Raw genomic sequence first — 23691 nt, 5'->3', positions numbered from 1 at the left:
AAAAAATAAATATTGAATCAAATTGTATATCAATAAAAGAATAAAGAAATGTGTACTCCTGCTTATGATAACTACAGTGCAATTATAATTGTAAAACTGAACACATATTTTAAAAGTTTACTATCAGGACAGCATGCTTCTTTACAATATGTAGATTTGCAGTTATCGATTGTGGCCTGTTGTAAATATCACAGCTGTTTAAGCAAAAAGGCTTTTCTGACTCTCATGATGTGCTAGGGATAGTTCTGAATATTTTATACAAAGTCATTTAATTTTTGCAGCATCCCTATGGAATTGGTATTATTGTTGGATTAGCATCTCTATTTTTTTCTGGATAAGGAAACTGAGGCACAGAGATGTTAAGTCACTGGCCCCAAGTCACAGAGCTGATAGGTGAGAGAGCCAGGACTCAAACCCATCCAGGCTAACGCCACTCTGTGCACTTAACCACTGCAGTGTGAAACCTCTGAAAGTTAGAGGGAACTGTAAAGTCATCATGCTTCATTCCCACTGGAAGCAGAAGCCCTTCCTTGGCTACTCCAACAGGACAGTGGAGGAATCCCACTCTTCAACATGAGCACACATCAGGGATCCACGGGCCAAATCACCCCCACCCACTGCCTCCACTCTGAGCAAAGCTCAATGTAACCTGCAAGATTGGTTCTCCCCTTTCCCTTCTAACTCCATAGTAGACCACATGCTGCCCATCATCACTCTCTTTCCTTCGCTTATATTAGTGCTACAAATGCAGCAATGTCTGTCTGAATTCCAGTTTTGATCTGAATTTAATTCTCCCTCACAGTGCCCTCTGTAAACCACTTTTAACTCTAGTATTAAAAGTTAAAACTATTAAGAATATAAAATATACTCTGGTACACAATATAAATATAAATACACAATATAAAAATATACTCTGACATCAATAACATAAGGTAGGGGGAGTAAACATGTAGAGCTTTCACATGCAATTCAAGTTGTTGTTATCTCGAAATAGGCTATTACAGCTCTGAGGCTCATATGCAAGCCTCATGGCAACCACAGTTGCATTCCTACACACTCATAATGAGCTATCCAAATAGGAAAGTAGGAAAACAATCCACATCTTTTTCAGGTTCTATTTAATGCCAAAGTTTTTTGTTTTGGTTTTTTTTTTTTTTTTTTTTTTTTGCTTTTTTTTTTTTTCACATTTTGTTGGTAATTGTGCTGTTTAAAATGGTCCCCAAGTAGAAGTGCTGCCTAGCGTTCTTAAGCACAAGAAGACTGTAATGTGCTCTTGTGGAGAAAACACACAGAGAAACTTCATTCAGGCATGAATTCAGTGCTGTTGGCCACGACCTCAATGTTAATGAATCAACAGTATGGTACATTCAGGAAAAGGAAGTGGAAATTCATCAGTCTGTATACAAAGCCACTCCAGAAAGTGCTAGAGTCATGTCTATAGTGTATGATAAACTTGTGTGTATTAGTTCATTTTCACACTACTATAAAGAACTAGCTGAGACTGGGTAATTTATAAAGAAAAGAGGTTTAATTGACTCCCAGTTCCACGTGGCTGGGGAAGCCTCAGGAAACTTGCAATCATGGTGGAAGGCTAAGAGGAAGCAAGGTATGTCTTACATGGTGGCAGGAAGTGGGAGAGGAGGAAATGCCACACTTTCAAACCATCACATCTCTTGAGAACTCACTACTATCATAAGAACTGCATGGAATAAACTGCCCTTATGATTCAATTACCTCCCACCAGATCCCTCCCTCAACATGAAGGGATTACAATTCAATATGAGATTTGGGTGGGGACACAGAGCCAAACCATATCACTATGGAAAATGTGGATTGATGAGATAACTACTGATTTAAAAAGCATATGGACAGCATTGTTTCGAGGCTGAAAGCCAAAGACATTTATGTCATGTTCCTTAGGACAAGGAAAATGTTAAACCTTTCTCAGCTACTGCCTGGCTCACTCATTCATTCAAAAGACCCGATGGCATGAGATGTTGCACTTGCAGCCGAGGCAGGGTCTGCAGATCAAGAGGCTGAGGAAGAATGTTTAAAACCTCTGCTGGAGCAGGTGAGGTAGCAGGGCTGGAAAGGCCACTCTGATTTGACCACGAGGCCGAAGTGCTTCCCTTGGGACTCAGTTGGCCTACAAAGACGCTGTCCAGGTATCCTGCCTCCAGTGTGTGCTCAGACAGTGTCAGTGCCCAGCAGAGCTGACCAGGACAACCACAACAGTGCAGCTCGCCGTCTTCACCCACATGCCAGGCGGCTTGCTCTTCTTACTTGTCATTCTCCATCACTACACAGCCACCAGTAATCCCAAGAGGCAGGAGAGTGAGTGGGGCTTCTCTGCCCAGGGTTCCAGGACACAGTCTGAGGTGAGATGGAGGGTGTGAGGGGCTTTCACACTTCACTTCAGCCCTCTCCCCATCACAACATACAAATCAATGTCACCTGGATTTTTCCAAACAACTTGTATTTCCACATAGTTTTCCCCAACCCTGCGGAACAAGAAGCTGCCATTGACTCAGTCCCAGGACAAGGCTGGTATCTTTTCTACTCCCTCAATATATATATTTAAAAATGCCTGCTAAGTATTTAAGTATTGTGCAGGAAAAGGATTGTGTGGAAGAACAGGTTTTGAACATCAGTGAGGCTGGGTTGTTTTACAAGGTAGTTGGCAAATAAACCTACCTAACAGGATGGCATTTCAGTTGACAAAAATGTTTCAGCCAGAAGCTCACAGGAACCTGATCCTGTATTTCCTAGAGTAGGAGCAATGTTTCAGTACTTGCTAATTCAATGTTTGCTACAACCTTATAGAATATAAATACTGTGACGAACAAGGATCACCTGTACCTCCCTGTCATGTTGAACTCGGGCATGTCCATGCTTTCACCAATGAAATGGAAGCAGAGGGGACATGTTGGACGTCCAGGCAGAGTGTTCAGAGCACTGTATCATTCACTATGCTCTGTTTTCCATTAACCACATGGTCGTCTAGCAATGTTCTAGTCTACAGCTGCTCCATGAGCCAGAGCCTGGACAGAAGATGTCAGGGAATAAATCAGCGATGATCATGCCAGAGAGAGAGAACACGTGGTTTGGAGTCACTGGGATTTGGGGGGGTCATTTGATTACAACATTACCCAGACTATCCTGATAGAGAAGGCTCCAGTATAATGCAGACAAAACATCGTGTTGGCTTGGATGAAAACGTTAGCAGTGGAGGTAATGAAAAGTAATCAGATTCTGAGCGTTTTCTGAAGATCAAGCTAACAGGTTTTGCAGATGGATTGGATGGATGGCAAGAGAGTTGAGAAGACAAGATTTTTGGACTGAGCAAGTAGAAGCTTTAAAGTTTCCTATAATTGAGAAGAGGAATACTAGAGGAAGAAAAGATCTGGGGAAGACAAGTAGTTAAGTTTGGAGCATGTGAAGTGTGATATTCTTATTAGATATCCAAGTGGAAATACCAAACAGGAGTTAGACTGTGGGAGACAGGTCGAGCTGGAGACTCACATTTTACAATCTTCAGGATGCTGATGGTACTCAGAGCCAGGCAATTAGATTTCATCATCAAAGGCGTAAGTGTAGGCAGAAAAGAGAAGAGATTCAAGGACTGAGTCCTAGATCATGCTGACATTCAGAGGTCAGAAAAAAAAAAGAGGAACTAGCAAAGGAGGCTGAAGCCACGAAACAGGAAGACACCAGGAGACAGCAGTGTTCTCAAAACCAAAGACAGTCTCTCAAGGAAGAAGCAGCACTCAACTGTGTCAAATGCTATGGACAACGGTCAAGTAAAAAGATGAGGCTCAGCTTTCGGAGTCAGCACTGTGGAGGTCCTTGAACAGACAGTTTCAAAGGTGAACTTCATCCTAGTAGATTCTTAAGAAAATAAGAGGCGTTAAATTAGAGAAAACACAAGTCAAAAGTGCGCAAAGCTTAACCTTGTGCCATCTGGGAAGGGAGACAAGTGTACAGGGTCCAGCTCCAGTATCAAAAGCAGAGCAAAGAAGGTGCATTTGAAGGGGAGAGGCAGGAAGTTGACAACTGGCACACTGCCCCATGGCATAAAAATATCTTAGAGAAACTTCCCGGTTTTAATTCTCTGTACTGTAATGCTATATCAGAACTAAGTACAGCCAATGAATACAGTTTAGCTCAGTGTTCTCCAAACTTCCTGACGACGAGAATCACCCAGAATCTTTGTTTAAAACACAAATTATGATGCGTTTGTACGAGAGCTTCTGATTCCGTAGGTCTGATTTGGAACCCAGGTAAACTGTATTTTTAACAAGAGTGCTGGGTGATTCAGATCTTTGGGCAGGTTTGGAGACACTAGTTGAGGAAATATTTGTCTTAGCATTCAAGTAATAGATATCTGCAGCTGATTTTAAAATGCATATAGGGTCTGCATGTGCATGTGTAAATGTGAGTGTATTTTATATATCGTATACTGTATACACACATGCATATATAATGTAATTTTGTTAAACATTTTGTTTTAAAAAATATGTGTACAAAATCTTCAAGAAATCAATTAATAAAAAAGACTTTAATTATTTAATTTTTTATAAAGCCTCTTCTCTTTCCTTTCTACCTTCTCCCTATTCCCTTTATGTTCCCCAAACTACCCCCAAAACACCAAAAAACAGCTTTATGAATTCATTGAGAATTGGCTCGTTGTAAACGAATACTTACAGTCAGTTTTAGAAGACTTCAGAGAATTCTATCTGGCACCCCAAAATGTGACCACCCCAGTTCACATGAATACACACACAAAGTGATTTTTATAACCAATTCTCTATTTGTCATTATTTTATTAAAGAAAAAAGAATAGTGCTGCAAGATCAGACATGTATGTTGTTTAAAAAATTAGATTCGGGCGCAGTGGCTCACGCCTGTAATCCCAGCACTTTGGGAAGCCGAGACGGGCGGATCATGAGGTCAGGAGATCGAGACCATCCTGGCTAACCCTGCGAACCTCCGTACTAAAAAAAATACCAAAAAAAAAACTTAGCCGGGCCGAGGTGGCGGGCGCCTGTAGTCCCAGCCACTCGGGAGGTTTGAAGCAGGAAGAAATGGTGTAAACCCGGGGAGGCGGAGCTTTTGCAGTGAGCTGAAAGATCCGCCCCTGCACTCAGCCTTGGGGCGCAGGTGAGACTCCGTCCTCAAAAAAAAAAAAAAAAAAAAATTGATTCAAACATATAAACATATCTGTCATAAAAATATTGACAAATTATAAGGTAAAATTTTTGGATGATTTACCTTCAAAAAAACCAGGGTTTTTTCCTTTAACTATAGGCCAAAGCTGATTTTAAAACAATTTCTTTGCAACAAAAGTTCCTCTTTAAAAAAAAATTCCTGTAACTTAGTAAGTCTAAGGTGTAGAAATGCTAAATCTGACCATTTTAGTTTTGTTTAATTGAGTTCTCTACTACAATTACAACCAAATTTTTTTGTATATATATACTTTAAGTTCTAGGGTACATTGCACAATGGGCAGGTTTGTTACAATATGTTAAACTTGTCCCATGGTTGTGCGACATTTAAACTCCCATCATTTACAAAGGATTCCCAGCTTCCCCCCCATTTGCCCCCCCATAGGCCCTGTGGTGTGGTGTTCCCTTCCCGAAGTTCAATGATCTCTGTTCAATTCCCACCTAATGAGTGAGCACATGCGTGTTTTGGTTTCCTGTTCTGCGAAGTTTGCCCCTGAGAATGATGGTTTCCAGCGCCTGCATCCATGTCCCTACAAAGGACACGAACTCATCCTTTTTTATGCATACAGCCAAATTTTAACAGCAAATAGTTATTTGCACGTGGAAGCTATTTTTTCTTATTTAACTCTTTTTTTTTTTTTTTTTTTTTTTTTTTTTGAAAGAGAGTCTCACTCTGTCACCCAGGCTGGAGTGCAGTGGCATGATCTCTGCTCATTGCAAACTCCCCCTCCTGGGCCCAAGCAATTATCATGCCTCAACCTCCCAAGTAGCTGAGATTACAGGTGTGCACCACCACATCCATTTTTGTATTTTTAGTAGAGACGGGTTTCACCATGTTGGCCAGGCTGGTCTTGAACTCCTGGCCTCCAGGGATCCACCTGCTTCAGCCTCCCAAGGTGCTGGAATTATAGGTATGAGCCACCACTCCCAGCCTCATTTAACTCATATAACTTCCAGATGGATGGCACAGGAAACAGAGGCCTTGCTAAGGTCAGGTAGCTAATTAGTGGCAGACCTAGACCTAGATGACAAAACCCTTTAACTCCTGCCTAGATGCTTTTGTTACCATATTGTTGGCTTCTCTTGTTCAATTCAGGATGCTAGGGATCATCATTGAGATTCGCCTTTTACTGAAATCCTAAACCTGGCAAGTTTTCCTGACACTCCAAATGTGGGCAGATGGACAGGTTTTATGAAGTCCCATGCAGGTGCAGCAAACGACAACAGTCCCAGTTAGGCAAGTCCAGGCATGAGCCCACTGAGTGAAGCACCACAGGGCAGGAACTACACCTTGAACAATGGCTTCACTGTCTGATTTAATACATGTCTGCCATCCTCATGGTGATTTATTGTCATAGAATTCAGTGAGAGAATGTTTTTGCTGATTAATATACAGCAGGAATTGAAGGGAAACAAAGTAAGTACTACATGCCCTGTTCTAGCAAAAGCTGCTTTAAGTAAGGGAAAATCCCAGATGATGTCAAATAAAAGTGTCAAATGTAAGGATACAAAGGAATCACCTGTCAACCCAAAAGCAGAAGCTCATTGGACCAGAAGCTCACTGTAAGCCCCCATCACACACTACATACCCATTTGCTTCTTCTCTGCCTCAGGTCAGGACTCTACTCCTGGTCCATCATCTGTGGCCAGAAGGTAAGTGGGTTACTTTCTTCCTGCCCACTTAGCAGGGACTGTGGGTTGAATGCCTCTAAGGATGGGAGTGGAACTTATATAAGCCATATACAGGCAGCTATGTCAGAACTAAAGTAAATGAAGACTTTTATTACCCAAAAGGCTTATGTTTTGGAAACAACCGTACTTGCAAGAAAGTACCCGTTTCCAGCTTCTCAAGAGATTTAAAAGCAAACACATAGAGTTAAATAAACAGATATATCCGAACAAATTAATAGTACGCATGACTAAAAAGAAAGAATAAAATTCTATGTACGAACATTCATCAGGAAATATTGTGAAGCAAAAAGCAAAGAAAAAAATAAAGTGCAGGACAGTGAGTATAGTATACTATAGTTTGCGTAGAAAAGGAAAGAAGAAATATATACATCATATTCTTTGTATGCATACGACATTTCTGGAAGGATATGAAATTGAAGTCTAGAGAATTTTCCACTCTTCAGGCTGCAATGTTTCTGGACATTCCTTTCTCTCTATGATACTACAACACATAATGTTATCCTGTTTTTGTATTATTCTTTTTTCTCACTTCTAAGAACACCAAGTAGTAAGTTAGAGAGACTATGCAATCAGTAATTACAAATAGTGTAAACATTTGATAGTAAAATAAATGGCGCGAGTGCACAAAGATTTGAGAACCTATTCTGAGTTAGAAGCAGTGTGAGACATCATTGGGTATCGTAGAACACCATTCTTCGGCCAGGGAGGACATAGTGTAGTTCAATCACTATTTCTGAAGCACTCAAGTGCTAGCGGGTGTATAGGTGGGAAGATAGGACTCTCAGATGACCTGGGGTAGTTTCTTCTATCCAGGGGGTTATCCATGAGTAGAAGCCTCCCACTGTCTGTCTAGCAGTTCACACAAGGTTACTAACCATGGAGGGGGGCACTTCCTGTTGTGGATGATGCAGGACAAGAGAGCACCAAAACTGCAAGGATTCTTGGCTTCACCCGGGAAAGAATTCAAGGGCAAGCCAGTCGTATCAGCAACCTTTTATTGAACAGCACTGCTCCTTGCAGTGCACCCAGAGTCAGCAGCATATAGGGTCTTGGCAACTGTGTTTATACTCACTTATACCCACTTACAATCACATGCAAATTGAGGGGCGGGCTAATGCAAATTGAGGGTTGGGTTATTTCGAACTTTTTAGGAAAGGGGAAGTAACTTCCCGGTAGTTGCCATGGAAAGAGGTGTAGCTTTTGGGTTGTTGCCATGGCATTTGAGAACTGTCATGGCACTGGTGGGACTGTTTTATGTTAATGAGCAATGAGGGCAGCAAGGAATCACTGTTGTCACCATCTGCTGGTTCCTACCAGTTTCTTCACCTCATTCATGGGGACCAGGAAATAAGTCCTGCCAGTCCCCCACCTCACAGATCCTCCACGACCAATGCTCACTAGAGTGAAAACAAAGTGGACACCAGTGAGGGTGTGGGGGCAATCAGGACCATCCAAAAGTCTGAGTTATTGTTCCTGCTATGGGCTGCGTATGTGTTCCTTTAAAATTCATGTGTTGAAACCTAATCCCCCAAAGTGATGGTATTTGAAGGTGGAGCCCTCAAGAATGGGATTAGCACCCTTATAAAAGAGGCCCCAGATACCTCCCTTACCCCTTCCCCTGTGAGGACACAGTGAAAAGACAGCTGTCTAGGAACCAGAAAATGGGCCTTCACCAGACTGAATTTGCCTGCAACTTGCTCTTGGATGTCTCGGCCTCCAAAACTGTGAGAAATGAATTTCTATTATTTATAAGCCATTCGGTTTACGGTACTTTGTTATAGTACCCGGAATGGATTAAGACTGTCCTCATGGGCACATGATAGAACTGCTCTTCTCTGTGTCCTTGACTTGGCCGTGGCCATGAAACTTGCTTTGGTTAATGAAATGTGAGCAGAAGTGATGGAAGGTCTGGAAGCTGATGCCTGTTTCCCCATGTTCTTGTTTCTCCTGCCGTGGTGACCAGCTACATTCCAGACAGTGCAGCCCTTACTTGGATCCAAGGGTGTGACAACTTGGAGCAGAGCTCTCAGCCAACCGGAGCGGAGATACTGCATGAGTAGACATAGGCAATGTTTTTCAGCTCACCGGAATTTGGGCTTATATTCTGCCACAGCATAGCCTAGACTATCCCTGATTGACACAGAGGTCCCAAACAGTTATTTACTGAAAATTCCAGTGAATGTCTCACAACTGGAGAAGGCAACAGAGAGGAGCACAGAAGTGGGCCTCATGCCCAGGATTGAGCTTGCATCTGTTTGTGCTGCCCACTAAGGGAAGCCCCTGCCTAAGCCTCTGTGTTTCCCCGTACATACCATCTGCCCTACACAAATAAGGCCATCTGCCACATAATTCTCTTATGTCTTTAAACCTACAGTCTCTAGTGTCCTCTGGAAGTAAATGAATTCATCGTTCTGCCCAGTTTCTACTGGTTCTGCAGAGGGAAGGGTGAGCCTCTGGTCCCTGGGATAGCTGTTCAGAGCCGTTGGGGAGAAAGGGAGAAAAGGCAGCTCTGGTCCCACAGATTAGAGGAAAATGGTGAGAGATTTCACGGTGTTTTGTGAGATACCTGAAATTAAACACACCTCACCACTCCAAGTATTAATTTGCTATCAAAAGCACCTATTTTTTCTGTATGAAAAAATCACATTTCTCTTATTTACATAACATTGGCTCTTTTTTGTGTAAAGTAATAACCCTAACCTTATAATGCTAAAAGTACATCTCCCCATCTCTGGCCTAGGAAGGCATTTTAAAACATTTCTTGCATTAACTGACAATAAAGGATACCATTTTGAAATTGATTCAAATTTGATATAGCTTTTGGGGTGTCTGAGTCTTTTTTTTTTTTTTTGAAATGGAGTCTCAGTCACCCAGGCTGGAGTGCACTGGCACAACTTCGGCTCACTGAAACTTCCATCTCCCAGGTTCAAACGATTCTCCTGCCTCAGCCTCCCAAGTAGCTGGGATTACAGGCACCCGCCATCATGCCTGGCTAGTTTCTGTATTTCTGTAGAGATGGGGTTTCACCATGTTGGCCAGGCTGATCTCAATCTCCTGATCTCGTGATCCGCCCACCTCAGCCCCGCAAAGTGCTGGGATTACAGGTGTGAGCCACTACGCCCAGCCCATTTTTGTTTTGCCTAAAGACTATCCTTTAGTATTTATTTTTTGCTGCCTTTCTGGTGACATATTGCCTCAGCCTTTGTGTCTCTGAAGATCACTTGATCACATTCTCATTCTTGAAGGATGTTTCCATTAGCTGCAGAATTCTGGGCTGGCAATTCTTTTCTTTCAGCATGGGTGAGCTGCCGTCTCATTGTCTCCTGCTTTTCTTCATTTCTGTTTGGAATCAGTTGTCAGTCAATTGCTGCTCCTTTGAAAATAATCTTTTTTCACCAGCTACTCTTGCCTTTTCATTTTTTTTTTTTTTTTTTTTTTTTTACTATGCTGTCCCTGGATGTAGTTTTTTAAAATTTATCTTGCTTTAGGGCCATCGAACTTTTTGAATATATAGGCTTTCACCAATTTGGAAAATTTTCATAAATTATCTCTTCAGATATTGCTTCTAAAGCATTTTCTTTCTCATTTCCTAAAAGTTTGTTAGAACTTCCCACTGTTACATCTATCACTTTTTTCATCTCCTCTGTGGTTTTCATCCTTTTATTTCTCCAGGTATTTTTTAGTATTTTCTTCCAATCTAGAATTCTCTTTGGCTAAATGACAGTAACTATGAAACTCATTCTTAATTAAGAAACTGAGTTCTTAATTTTGTTTTGCTTTTGTACTTTTCAGTTCTAAAATTTCCTTTTGGCTCTTTCTAAATTGGTTTGTCTTTTTTAAGTTTCTGATTTTCCACCCAAATGCTCAATTATATCTTTATCTTCCTGAATGGAGTAAATGTAGGTATTTTGAAGTATTTTGCTTCTGCCAAGTAGCACTAGCTGAGTGGGTTTCAGCCTTAGCTACCCATTAGAATAATCTTGGTAGATATAAAATATCTCAATGCCCAGGCAAAAACCCAGACCAATTAATTCAGAATATCTGGAATTCTGGGAATCTGTGGGCTCAAGTAGCAACATTTTTAAGGCTCTCCAGATGATTCCAATGAACATATACCATTGAGAATAATCACCTTGATCCAAGTTCAGGACTTAATATTATTTATAATGTGATATCCTTCTGGGGGCCAGTCTAAGTTTACATTCCATTTATTCCAACTTCTCGGGTGTGGACTTTGCAGCCTCAACCCAAAATATAGGTTTTTCATGCTGTTCCCACTCTTGGCAGGCTCTAGCCTCCACCCTTGTACCCATAGCCCTGCAAGGCTGTAAAAAACAAACAAACAGACAAAAATCTTTCTCTCAGCTACCTCTTTATGCACTGGCAAAAGCCCTGAAAGGCAAAGCTGTCTCAAATGTGAAGCTTAAGTCTCTGAATTTATGTCTTTTACATAAACTCTTCACCACGCTGTTAGCTCTCTGATCCTTCAGGGAGGTATATTTCAAGCAGATATTTTTTATACATTGTCCAGTTCTCACCTTCACCAGAAGACCTGGTCCAAATTGCTTAGTTTACCATTTTATTACTGGAGACTCGAGTACCTGGACTTGATGTTGTATAATTTACTTTGGTTTGGAGGTATATCTGTTAGCAAAGTGGGTATTTGTCAGGATTTGCTGGCATCACTGGAAAGTCCTTCCTATGTTTATGGAATTTCCCACATTTTCAGTTCTGCTCTCCAGGTAAGAAATCAGAACTACTTGATCAGGCTTCCATACAGCCAGGCACAGCCTTGTGACTGAAACTTTGCTGATCAGGTCGCCCTGGCTTTTGGACTCCGGTATCTTTGGTAGAAATGGTAACGACGGCTTTTGCCTTTGGGCGGCAGCAGTGGCGAAGCTTCATGCATCCGAACCTGTTTCTTTGGTATGAGCTATTTTAGTTTCGGGTCCTTGGGGTGGGGGCAAATGGGTTCTAAGAAGCAAGGATTCACGTTAGTGCCTGCGCGAAGTAAGGTAGTCAAGGGTTCACAAAAAGCTGGGAGAGGCATAAGGCTGCGATGCAAGTCTGACCCCGAGTAAGTAGGAGAGGCAGAGAGGCTGGGTGGAAGCGCCCTGGACCACCAGGAGGTCCACGCAGTCCAACTTGGCAAAGCCTGCTGGGGAGTCCTGGAGCCTGAGACAGCTGTCCACGAAGTTGCCGGCCTCCCGGAACAGATATGCTCCAGCATCCCTCCCGCATCAATCACAGGCTGGGAGACGCCCACGGGAGGTGCGGCCTCGCTGCAATGCTGAGGAAGATTTCAAAGCCCAGCGGCTAGCACATGTAGGATGCTTATGCAATCTCTGGAGTCTTGGGAAATTAAATTTTAAAATATTCTCTAAACGATACGATGCAGCAATAGTTGCAAAGAAGGCAATTCATAGAAAGCTATTGCCTTCCACCGCACCTGTGCCTTGGATTGCAGCCTGAATGGGGCAGGTGATAGGAAAAACATCTGACTCAGCTCTTCCTGCTCTGAACAATGCTGGGTGACAGAAGTTGCTGTGCGTCCAGCCTATTATTAATACTTTACCCTCCATAAGGTGACTAACGCCTAGGCCTACTGACCTTGTTTTTGCTGCTGCTCCTCCTCTTCCTCCTCCTCTTCTTCCTCCTCCTCCTCCTCCTATTGTCTAAGCCCTTGTTTTATTATTATCTATTATTACAGATTATCCATGTTTCTCTACTTATATTCTATTTGTTTCCAATGAACTGTCACACAAACTGACTTAGCATTAAAAATTTCCCCCAGTGATAATGTCATTAAATCAAAGGAGGAAAAAATGTAAGCACATATATTATGTACAATACTTGGCTTGAAGAAAAACAGTAAATGACTGTATTGAGATTTCAGGGGTTATATAAAATAGTGGGTTTCAAACTGGTACAAAGTAATAGATAGTTTCAATGAAATCAATTTCTAGATGCTTGAAGTCATCCAGTTTTTTCTAAGCTTATCTGCCTGAGAGCGTGCTTGTGGTAGAAAGACGTGATTATCTCTTGCACCTTTTTAGGGAAAAGGAACACATCCTGAATCTTACTGTTATGTACCACCTGCAGGTGTAATAGCGTCTGGGACATCAAATTAAGCGACAATTTGAAACACTATCAGTAAAACTTTATTTAATATCAAAGTCCAATAACCAGTTCTATTCATCTTTTTTTTTTAATCAAGAACAATTTTTGTTCAGACCACATTTAGCAAAAAAGTTACAGCATTTTTGAAACATCCCAGAATCTATTATGAGGAACAAGGGCTAGGGAACAAACAGCAAAGCATAGTAGCATATGCCCTGCTGTGTGCCACGCTAAACCGCTTTTCACCTGTCTCATTAAATCCATCTTTTCTCCAATTTAAGCAAAAGATGACATTTGTCACATGAGTGATTCTTAAAATGGGAGCTTCAATGTAAGTCTGAATTTTGTTCACATCCCTTTCTGGGCATATTATGTAATACTTACATATCCTGGTTTTGCTTCTTGAGAATCAATGATTCAATTTTACAAGAGACACAGACGTACAAATCTTATCCTTTTAACTAGTCCTGTCATTAATGGAAGCATGACTTATTTACACCAAGCATCTTTTTAAGAGCTGTATTTTCAATAAAAAATTTTTTGTCCTATAATTTCTAATCAAAGCTTAAGACTTACTCATGTTGTTGTAATCAACTTTGTAATAACTGAAAGATAACCCAAAAGAATAAGTTTAACATTTTCTTCCAGGAAAATTTTAAAATTAATATCTTTTTTGCAGATGATAAATTCTCAATATGCCTTTCCATCATAAATGCAAATTATATTGGAAAAAAATTCTGTATAGAATGGAAATGAAGTTTCCAGAAGAAATAGTGAGGTAAAATGTCTGATTTTAAATGTTCAGGTATTTTATAAATAGTTGATGGTAGCTATCAGAGTTACATTCAACTGGGTATATTTACACGAGAAACATGAAAGTTTCATTAAAGAAAGACGATATTTATACTATGCCAAAAATCACATCCTTTATAATTTTTAAAATTTATGACAGGCCAGGTGCAGTGGCTCACGCCTGTAATCCCAGCACTTTGGGGGGCCGAGGCGGGCAGACCACCTGAGGTCAGGAGTTCGAGACCAGCCTGACCAACATAGAGAAACTCCATCTCTACTAAAAAAATACAAACATTAGCTGGGTGTGGTGGCACGTGCCTGTAATCCCAGCTACGAGGGAGGCTGAGGCAGGAGAATCACTTGAACCTGGGAGGCTGAGGTTGCAGTGAGCCGAGATCACACCATTGCACTCCAGCCTGGGCAAGAAGAGCAAAACTCCGTCTCAAAAAGAAAAAAAAAAGACAAATTTAGACTTCATTTTACAGCTGTACAAAGGGATACATAAATTTTTTAAAAACATGTTTATGGGATATGTAAGCAAAAAAAGAAAAATCTGGCTGGGCGCAGTGGCTGATGCCTGTAATCCAAACACCTTGGGAGGCCGAGGTGGGTGTATCACCTGAGGTCAGGAGTTCAAGACCAGCCTGGCCAACATGGCGAAACCCCATCTCTACTAAAAATACAAAAATTAGCCGGGTGTGGTGGCGCACACCTGTAATCCCAGCTACTCAGGAGGCCGAGGCAGGAGAACTGCTTGAACCCAGGAAGCAGAGGTTGCAGTGACCGGAGATTGTGACACTGCACTCCAGCCTAGGCCATAGAGTGAGACTCTGCATCAAAAAAAGAAAAAGAAAAGGAAAAGAAAAGAAAAATCTAAAGAACATGGTTACAGCAGTCTAATGAAAAGTCTGCCACTTAGGTTTCATAAGGAACTGTTCATTCCCCATTTATTAATTGGGTGACACTCTGGCAAAGTCACGCACACGGTGTGGCAGAACATACTGGGGAGAGAATGTGAGAAGACATATCCACTGTTTTCATTAACCTGTTTTGTAAGCCATGAAAGTCAGTTAACTTTGTTTCTTCATCTGTAAAATGAAGTGATGGGACTACGGTTCATTTGAAACTGGGAGCCAATCTATTCTGTCACTGTAAGCTCTATATTGAATGTCTTCTGCAAGTTTGTTATTCTGTTTTCCTCTGTGTTAATTTGAAATTCTTTTCTAGAGGTAATGGAAACAATTGGGAATAAGAAGAAAAACACTCAACTTTTCTCTTTTCCTCTGCACTAAAGAGAACATGCTTCTCTAAGACTTATGAACTGAATAAATGATCAAGGAATCAGCTGAAACCATTGCATGAAACTCACAGCCATGAGAATAATTTTTGAGACTTCATGGAGGATCTCTGAAATTCTGTGGGTTGGAAACCACATGCATAAGGCTTTCCTTTATACCAGGTATTCTTAACTTGGTGTCCATAGACAGAATCCAAGGGGTTCAAAAACTTCTGTAGAAAAAAGATACAAACCTCTTAATTTTTTTCACATCAAGTATGAATAGGTAAAACCAGGGTAGCACTCGCTCTTACGTTACCAATAAAAATCAGTTCATCATAGTGCAGTTTTCACCGCTATCTCCAAATAATTATATTCTTCATTATTTTGAAGTTATGGTAGTTTATTAGCCTTGGCCCTAGCTCCTGTTATTTAATGAAAAAGAAGCACACCTGTAACTATATACACACATGTAAAGCTATTGTTATATAACAAAATTGCTTTTACTATTTTTGATAACAGCATTTAAATATAATTTATTTCTTGGGTAACCCTATATATTTCATTGTATGCATTTTAAAACACTGCTTGAGAAACAGGCCTCACCAAATTGCCAAAGGGGTCTTTGGCACAATAGAAGGCTAAGATTACCCTGGCATGAGCATAGACATAAAGATCATTAGAGGACCACTGTGCAGCTTGCAGCAACTGACAGCAGGCATTGTGAGTTTGGAAAACTGCAAATTACGGCTCTATAATTGAGTGGAGAGCCGTAACGAGCAATCAGAAACTTCAGTGTAAGAGAGAAAAAAAAGATGTTTTTCAGAAATCCTGGAAGGTAAGGATCAGCAGATAGGAGGGGCCCATTTCAGTCTCGTGCTTTGTTACTGGCTACAAAGGCGACAGAATGGCCAACAACCTACTTCCTGTTGACTGAAACTATTGCCTGTCTCCACCCTATCGCTCCCCCTCACCACCTCACCCCCATCAAAGGGGCATAACAACACAGGGGAACCCAAAGCCTACACTCCTTAACCTGCGACCTTCCAAGATCATGTCCGGAGCTTTCGCCGACACCGCAGGCGCCTTAGCAGCTAACGTGCGTGCGCCGGCTCCCTTGCCTCGGGTCAGCACCCCGGGTCTGGGGCCCCTGCAGCAGCCGCACCGAAAAGTTTCATCCACAACCTTAAGTTTGGAAACTATCGTTTGCCCAGCGAAGGGCTCCTGGCTGGCGGTCTATCTCCTTGCCCGTCTCTCGGGGAGTGTTTCGGTCCGGGACACCAGGACTCTTTGCTTAAAGGCCTGCTGTTGCCTAAAACCCCAAGCGGGGGCCTCTTTAGGACCCCAGGTTCGAGATCCGAACCCTCCAGTAATGTCCTCAGACTCCGCCCCCTTCACTGCAGCCCGGGCAATACTCGGGCCTAGCTCCTGAGAGCGGCGCCGTTGGCTTACGTAGTAGTACGTGATTGGCCACCGCTCCTTGGCAGGTCGGGATTGGTGGGAGACGGGCCGACCCCGCCCCTCGCCCCCGCCTCCGGCCCGAGGCCGCACGGGTGTCCTCGCGCTGCTAGTCCGCGCGCAGCCTGGCAGTTTGCCGCTTCCTCGTCCTCCATCCTGCGTCCATGGCCACCGCTGCGACTGAGGAGCCCTTCCCTTTTCACGGTCTCCTGCCGAAGAAGGAGACCGGAGCCGCCTCCTTCCTCTGCCGCTACCCGGAGTATGACGGGCGGGGGGTACTCATCGCCGTCCTGGACACGGGGGTGGACCCGGGGGCTCCGGGCATGCAGGTGAGGCAGCCCCCGAGGGCCCGGGCGCGGGGGCGCGGGCGGCCGGGGACGCAGGTGGGGACACAGCTTCGGAGCCCGGCATGCCAAAGCCCCGCTCTGCGGCCGAGTCCGGGCCTGGGTGGGCAGAGGTCAGAGCCGGGCGATGGAGGGACCGGCGCCCGCCAAGGGGACTCAGCGGCGCACCATGCCAGGGTCGCTGGGCGGGCGAGGGCCCGGACCCCAATTTGGGCCGTGTTCCGGGCCCAACAAAAGCAGCGTGCCCGGCGCGACTGGCTGGAGGGAGCCTGGGTTCGCCTTTGACCCCAGGGACGCCCCTTCCTTCTCGCTTCGGCGCTGCCAGGCCGGACCCCCAAAGTCTTCTTCCCTCCACGCCGCCTTCCTCTGCAGACCCCTCGTGCCTCGGACACTGGTCCCTGCCTGACGTTTTTAAAGAGAATTTTACATCTTTTATCATTGGGGTGGGGTGGGGACACCAGATAGGCAAGTGACATATGAGAACTTAATGTTTAGGGATCGGGAGCTTTGGTTTGGGGGAAGAATAGTTTGTCTTTAAGCACGAAAGCTGGGTTTCCAGAAGATAACCCAGTCCGCTTCCGGAATTGTTTCCTGTGGTAGTTTTGTGTATTCTATTTTTAAACGATCCTCTGCAGCGTATTTGCTTAGGGTCATTGAATCTTGTGGCTTAGTCTTCGTTTACGTAAGGAGAATTCAGTTAGATTTGGTTTTGGTGAGCCTCTCAGACCTTATGAAATTATGCGACTTTTTTTTTTTTTTTTTAAACCTGAAAGCATAAGACGGTTTTAAAAAAAAATTACTTAGTTTTGCCTTAGGCAACTTTAAAATCTGTAGATTCAGGGTGTCATACCAGAAGGTAGTTTTTTTTTTTAGTGTGTTGTGTCTCGTTGAAAGCATTCTGTTTAAAGTCCGTAAAGTTTAACTTTTGTACATTTAGCCCTTTGCTGAAATCCAGTAATAAATTTCACTATTGTTCAAGATCCATCTCCCAGCATCCCTGACTAATCCTACTGTATGCTGATCTCTCGTTGATCAGCCTCAGGCTATCTTATCCTCCTTTCTACACTAAACACTCATCCTGCTCCCCACAATATCGCTTCCCTTCTGGATCCTTTATCGTGCTTTCTCATTATTGAGGTAGCATTTTGGAAGTAACTAGGGGGAGTCTGGCCGAATCTACTTAGAAACTCCTGGGAATCTTGATTCCTGGCGTGTGTTCTTCAGCACCACTCTGGAATACTGCACACCTTTGATGAATCAGAAGAGGAGCAGGTACTGAATTCCCTCCCAGTAACTGGCGTTGTATAGTTGTCGTTGTATTAATAGCTTAAAGACTGAAAACAATGACAGCGATCAACTCACTGAGGCTTTATTACAAAGTAGTAATGCTTTCCATTCTGCTGTGGAGTGTGTTTACTTTTTATAGCATGAGTGGGAGGAAAATAGCTGGGATAAGTGGTTCACCGGTTCTTTTGTCAGGATAATAAGAGGGTCAGAAAAGGCTGGAGAGGTGCTGCTTGGTAGAATTTGTTGGTAGAATTTCCAGATCTGTTTCTCACATTCTTGTGTTTCTCTCTCTAAAGTAACAATAATTTTTACCCCACAGCGTTGTTGTGAAAATTGGTTATAAGAGGACTAATTACATGTGACTTTTTTAAATGCTCAAGAAAAATATTAAACTATTTTCGCAATATTTATTTTATTATTTTTTATATGTAATTTCAACTTTTATTTTAGATTCAGAAGGTAGAAGTGCAGATTTGTTACATGGGGATATTGCCTGATGTTGAGGTTTGGGGTGTGATTGATCCTGTCACCCAGGTAGTGAGCATAGTACCCAGTAGGTAGTGTTTCAACCTTATCTCCTCCCCTTCCCTTTGGGATCCCCAGTATCTATTGTTCCCATCTTTGTGTCCATGTGTACCCAGTGTTTAGCTCCCATCATAAGTGAATAGAAGTTTATGCTGGATCTTTCATCACCAACTATTTGGAGGGTAAATATCTGTTAGATATTTGCATGTAATAAATATTCAGATAATAAAATACTGAAATCAAATGAAAGCATAACTCTTCTCTTTTAACAACCTTGACTCAGATATTTACCTAAACATAGCCAGTTAAAAGAAGTTGGGTAAGGTGGCTTACAAACAGGAGGATTTTTTTTCCTGTACCTTTAACAGATTTATTTTGTAGATATATGTGTACAGATTAGAGGATGGATAGAAATAAAAAGGAAGGAAAGAATGAAATAGGAGGAGGATGAGGCTGAACAGGCCGTTTGGAAAGCCAGGTGGGGTCTGAGTAAAGGACTAGAGGCAAAGTGAAAACTTGAAAGAACACAGTGAGTTGTCTCAGTCTTTGGTGACTTCCTTGGTCCCAATTCTTTTGTGACAGCTCTGTGGGCATGATAAAGTGGAGGATGGGTGGCATGAGAAGAGTAGTAATTACATAACTGATTTCATATTTCCTCAGCAGGTATTCAGGCACCCACTAGGTGGCTAAGTTTGTGTTAAATGATAGAGTCTTGCAAACCGTCACTGTTACAGAGATTGACAGGGGTTATTGGGGGGATGGGGCGGGGATTGGTGGGGAGCACTGGCCAGTAAGAACTGGGCTGGTCAGGTTTCACAGACCAGATGGAACTTGGACTAGTCCAGAATATATATACACAGCAGCCAGAAGGTCTTCCCTCCACCAGTCTTGTTTCTCTTTGATATATCCTTCACATTTCTAGAGTTATATTCCTTAAAAAAAAAAACCTTGTATTATACCCTCATTTAAAACAAAGCCATTTTGGAATCTCAACTGCTTTTGTGTAAAAATAAAAAAAAAAATTGAATGGTATATATATGAGGCCATTTGCCATCCAACTCTGCCCTCCTCATGTAGCCTCAGTTCTCATCATTTCTTATGTCCACAGCCCCTTCATCCCATCTTTCATCTTTTGCCTCTCCTTGAACATTTCACTCTTTCACTTACCCAGATGTTTCAGGTCTTTTTGCCAATACATGCCTTTGCATGTGGCATTTCATCTTCCGTCAGACTTCTACCATCCATCATCTGTAAACTCCTGCTTCATCCTTTAAGATCCAGGCGGGTCTTGACACTGTTATGTTTTGGGAAATCAACTGATTTAATTCTGTGCCCACCCCACCTCATATTTATGTGTGTGTTTGCCATTGTGTTAGGGCCTGCAGCTTCAGAGGTGAGGCCCGATCCCTCCTAAGAGTTATTTAGGCTTTTTGTCCCTTTGTTCTTATAGCAATTTGCTTAGATCCCCTTAATAGCACCTGAAATACTTATTTTAGTATTTCTGTTTAGATAACTTTTTCCTGGTTAACTTAAAAATCTTCAAAACCATCTATCAAAATTGTATGAAATGTGCTTGTAATGTTAAATGTTTTTGTTGAATGGAAAAAATATGTGTGTGCATAATGAAGGAATATAATTTCCTCATGGAGGGAAAAAAAAGGTTTGAGGAGGTTACAATTAGTTTCATAAAATCTATTTTACATTCACTAAAATTTTATTACCTCTCTTTCAGTTAGCTTTCCCTCATTCCCCCCAAGCTGGGTTTTGTGTTCTTACATGTTTTTATATGCTTTCATAGATAGTGTCCTAACCTCTTTTATTTTATTATTATTATTATTTTTCCCTCAAAGACCCGGTCTCACTCTGTCACCCAGACTGGAATACAGTGGCACAGTGGCAGGATCACCGCTCGTTTCAGCCTCAAACTCCTGGGTTCAAGCAGTCCTCCTGCCTCAGCCTCTGCAGTAGCTGGGACCATAAGCATGTGCCACCACACCCAGCTAATTGTTTTATTTTTTTGTAGAGACAGGGTCTCACTGTGTTACCCAGACTGGCCTGACCTCTATTTATTGTCCTGTTTTGTGATCATCTCTCTACTTACTTTTCTTTCCAACTGACAATAACCTTTCTGAAAGCAAAGATTGTCTTATTTATGCTAATCATTATATTCTCAGAATAAAAGTCACTGGTTAATATTTATTAAATCTTTATTTGCTTAAAAGAATATTTTCAGTATCTTTCCTGAAATTTTAAGTAAATTCATTAGCTTTGTGTTGTTTATGGTAGATTACAAACTTCCCGAGGTGTGTTCTGGTGTGTTCTGGTCCTCTCTCCGAACACCCCACCTTTTGTTCTGGTCCTCTCTGTACATGTTTGGCAAATCTTCCAACCTTCACTAACTCCTCTACCTTAATGGTTACAGTGGAGACATACACTAAGATTCTTGACATTTTGGGAAAAGCTTTGGGCGATTTCTGTTTCATCCAGCCAACATAGCCCAGTAAGCATTTCCCAGTCTTCCACCCCAGGACCCAGGATTTAGTACTGAAGCTCTACCCATACTAACTGCCCATGCTTGCAGTCCCTCTTTCTCATGTGAAGCCTCCCCATTCTCAGAGATGAGGGATATAGTTCCATTGTTAGCAGTTCACCTTCCTCCTTTACTTTACTTCTCCGAAAACACCATGGCAAAATCCTCAGGGGATTTGCCTTTTTAAAACCCTCTCTGACCCTACATTTCTGTTTTTGTCTTTTTATTTCTAGTGAAGTGGTTTTCTTTAATGTTAAAGTAAGAAATTCATGGATAGAATAATTGCACGTATAATAATTTGTAATGAAAATTTGTGTGTGTGGGAGAGAGATCCTTTTAAGCGTGTGGAAATAGGTGACAAATAAGCCATTAAATCCCAATAGACTTTTTTCCTTTGCTCATATATTGATAACGAGGTTTCTAATGAGGGATCTGTCTGACCTGTTAGTGCTCTCTTGTTATTCTTGATCTCAAGTCACTCAGGTTTGCTTATTGAGGTGAAGATAGGTGATTTGGGTTCTTAGTCCTACTGTATATCTTCCAAATTTCGTATTTATTTGGGGTACATTTTTAAATAGGTTATTTTCTTATATGATTAGTACATGACCTAGCTAGTTTTAATTTTATAGAGTAGTATCAACTTTGTTTCCATTTTTATTTTGGTAGATTTTCTTACATTTTTCTCTTTTTTAATTATATTTTTGAGACACATCGCCTATCTCTTCAGAATCAGTATCTAAGTTTTATAGTTGTATCAGGGTTTGGTATGATTCCCACAGTGATTTTTTTTTAATTATGACTTTGAGCTTTCTGAGTTATTAGAATTCTTATTTGTTACGATTATAGGACGGTTCCCAAGAAGTAAACGTCCAACTTGAAAATTACCATACATGAAAATAACAGCTCTGCCTGGGAGGCCTTTATGGCCCCTTCAGCTATCAGGCCCTCAGTTGTTCCATGGCAACAAGATTGAAATGAGATTTGGGGTCCACCAGCCACCCATTTGCTTTGTCTGGTAAAGGAAGAAGAAAAAAATGTGTGCCTTTGTTTTCTCCACATCGTGAATTTCCTTCTCCTTCTTTAGGATGTACCTTAATGACAGAGCTTGGAGGATATCGCAGAGGAAATACTTGGTGTTGGTCAGGAAGACCTGGAGCAGTGGACATTAAGCTTTTTCTTAAAGAGTGTGAATTCACAGGTGGAATTGGAGTCTGAAGACTGGGCTCTTCCACTTGACTGAGTTTCTGTGGTTTTTAGGTTTCTGTTTCTTTCTTGAGGATGGTGTCTTTTTTGTTTTTTTTTCAGTCTTTGTGTCTCTGTTTTCTGTCTGATTCCTACTGGTAACTCAGTACATATTCCCAAATACAACATACTTCCTTTGGAAAGCTAGTCAAGAAAGAGCCCAGAAATTATTTTTTCCACAAAAATGTGTGAAAATATATACTGTTACTTATAGCAATCATGTTATGGCTCAAATGAAAATTTGTGGACTGGCAAGAAATCAAACCTTTGAAAATCAGTCTTAGTGCTGAGTAACTTGGTCTTGTAATTCAGTAATTAAATATTCACTGAATGCCTGACAAGCACTGCTAGGTAGTGGGTATATGTTGGTGAATAAAGTAGACATGGCTCTTGCCCTCATGGAGCTTTCTTTCTAATAGGGGGAACAGATGAAGATGACCTACCTGTATGATTAGAAATAGAATTATGTTCTGTAAAGGAAATGAGGTACAATGAGAAAGAATAATCAAGTTCAGGATGGCAGCTACCTAAAGGAGGTCATCGAGGAGGCCTTTCTGCAGGAGGGACTTTAATAGAAAACTGAGAGAAGATGGAGTCCTGTGGAATGACTGAAGAGATAAAGTATTCTAGGCAGAAGGAACCTGTTTAAAAAGTCATGAGGCAGGAAAAAGTTTGGCATGTTTCAGGAATTGAAAGGAGGTTGGTGTGGTTAGACTCCTGAGTAACGGGTTGGCAGGGATCAGATGGTGCGAGGCTTTTTATGCAAGTATTCTGAGGGCTCCGTGAATACATCGATGGGCTTAAAGGAGAGGACCGATAAATTACAGCTTGTTTTAATACAGGTTGAGTATCGCAAATTCGAAAAGCTCCAATGAACATGTCCTTTGAGCTTCATGTTGATGATTTTGGAGCATTTGGAATTTTCAGGTTAGGGTCTCAGCCTGTGTTACTTTTGGTGGGGCCAAGAGTGGAAACTGAGGGACCACCTAGGAGGTGATTCACCTCATGGAGGCAAGAGATGGTGGTGGTTTGGAGTGTTAGGATAGTGGTAGTGAAAATGTGATGGATTTGAGCTATCCTCTAGACAAAGAATTAGCAGGATTTCCTGTTAGCTTCACTGTGAGGAGTCAACTGAAGTAAAGAATCAGAGGAGGATTGTAAATTTCCAGGGTGAACAGCTGGGTGTGGGGATTCCTGGGA

At 41.9% G+C, this 23691-nt stretch overlaps 1 protein-coding gene across 1 annotated transcript in view; it reads left to right on the top strand.

The window, feature by feature from the left end:
• Window positions 1–16625: 16625 nt before the first annotated feature.
• Window positions 16626–23691, top strand: part of TPP2 (tripeptidyl peptidase 2) — a 91227-nt gene continuing 84161 nt past the window's right edge. The window contains 1 exon segment of the mRNA XM_017861597.1: window positions 16626–16892. Coding sequence (XP_017717086.1) covers window positions 16728–16892 — 165 coding nt within the window. The 5' untranslated portion in view covers window positions 16626–16727.

This window comes from Rhinopithecus bieti, unplaced genomic scaffold, assembly GCF_001698545.2.
Source record: "Rhinopithecus bieti isolate Rb0 unplaced genomic scaffold, ASM169854v2 scaffold_2254, whole genome shotgun sequence".
Lineage (NCBI taxonomy): Eukaryota > Metazoa > Chordata > Mammalia > Primates > Cercopithecidae > Rhinopithecus > Rhinopithecus bieti.
The sequence above is the reverse complement of the archived record's forward strand: the minus strand, read 5'-3'. Positions and strand labels throughout refer to the sequence as shown.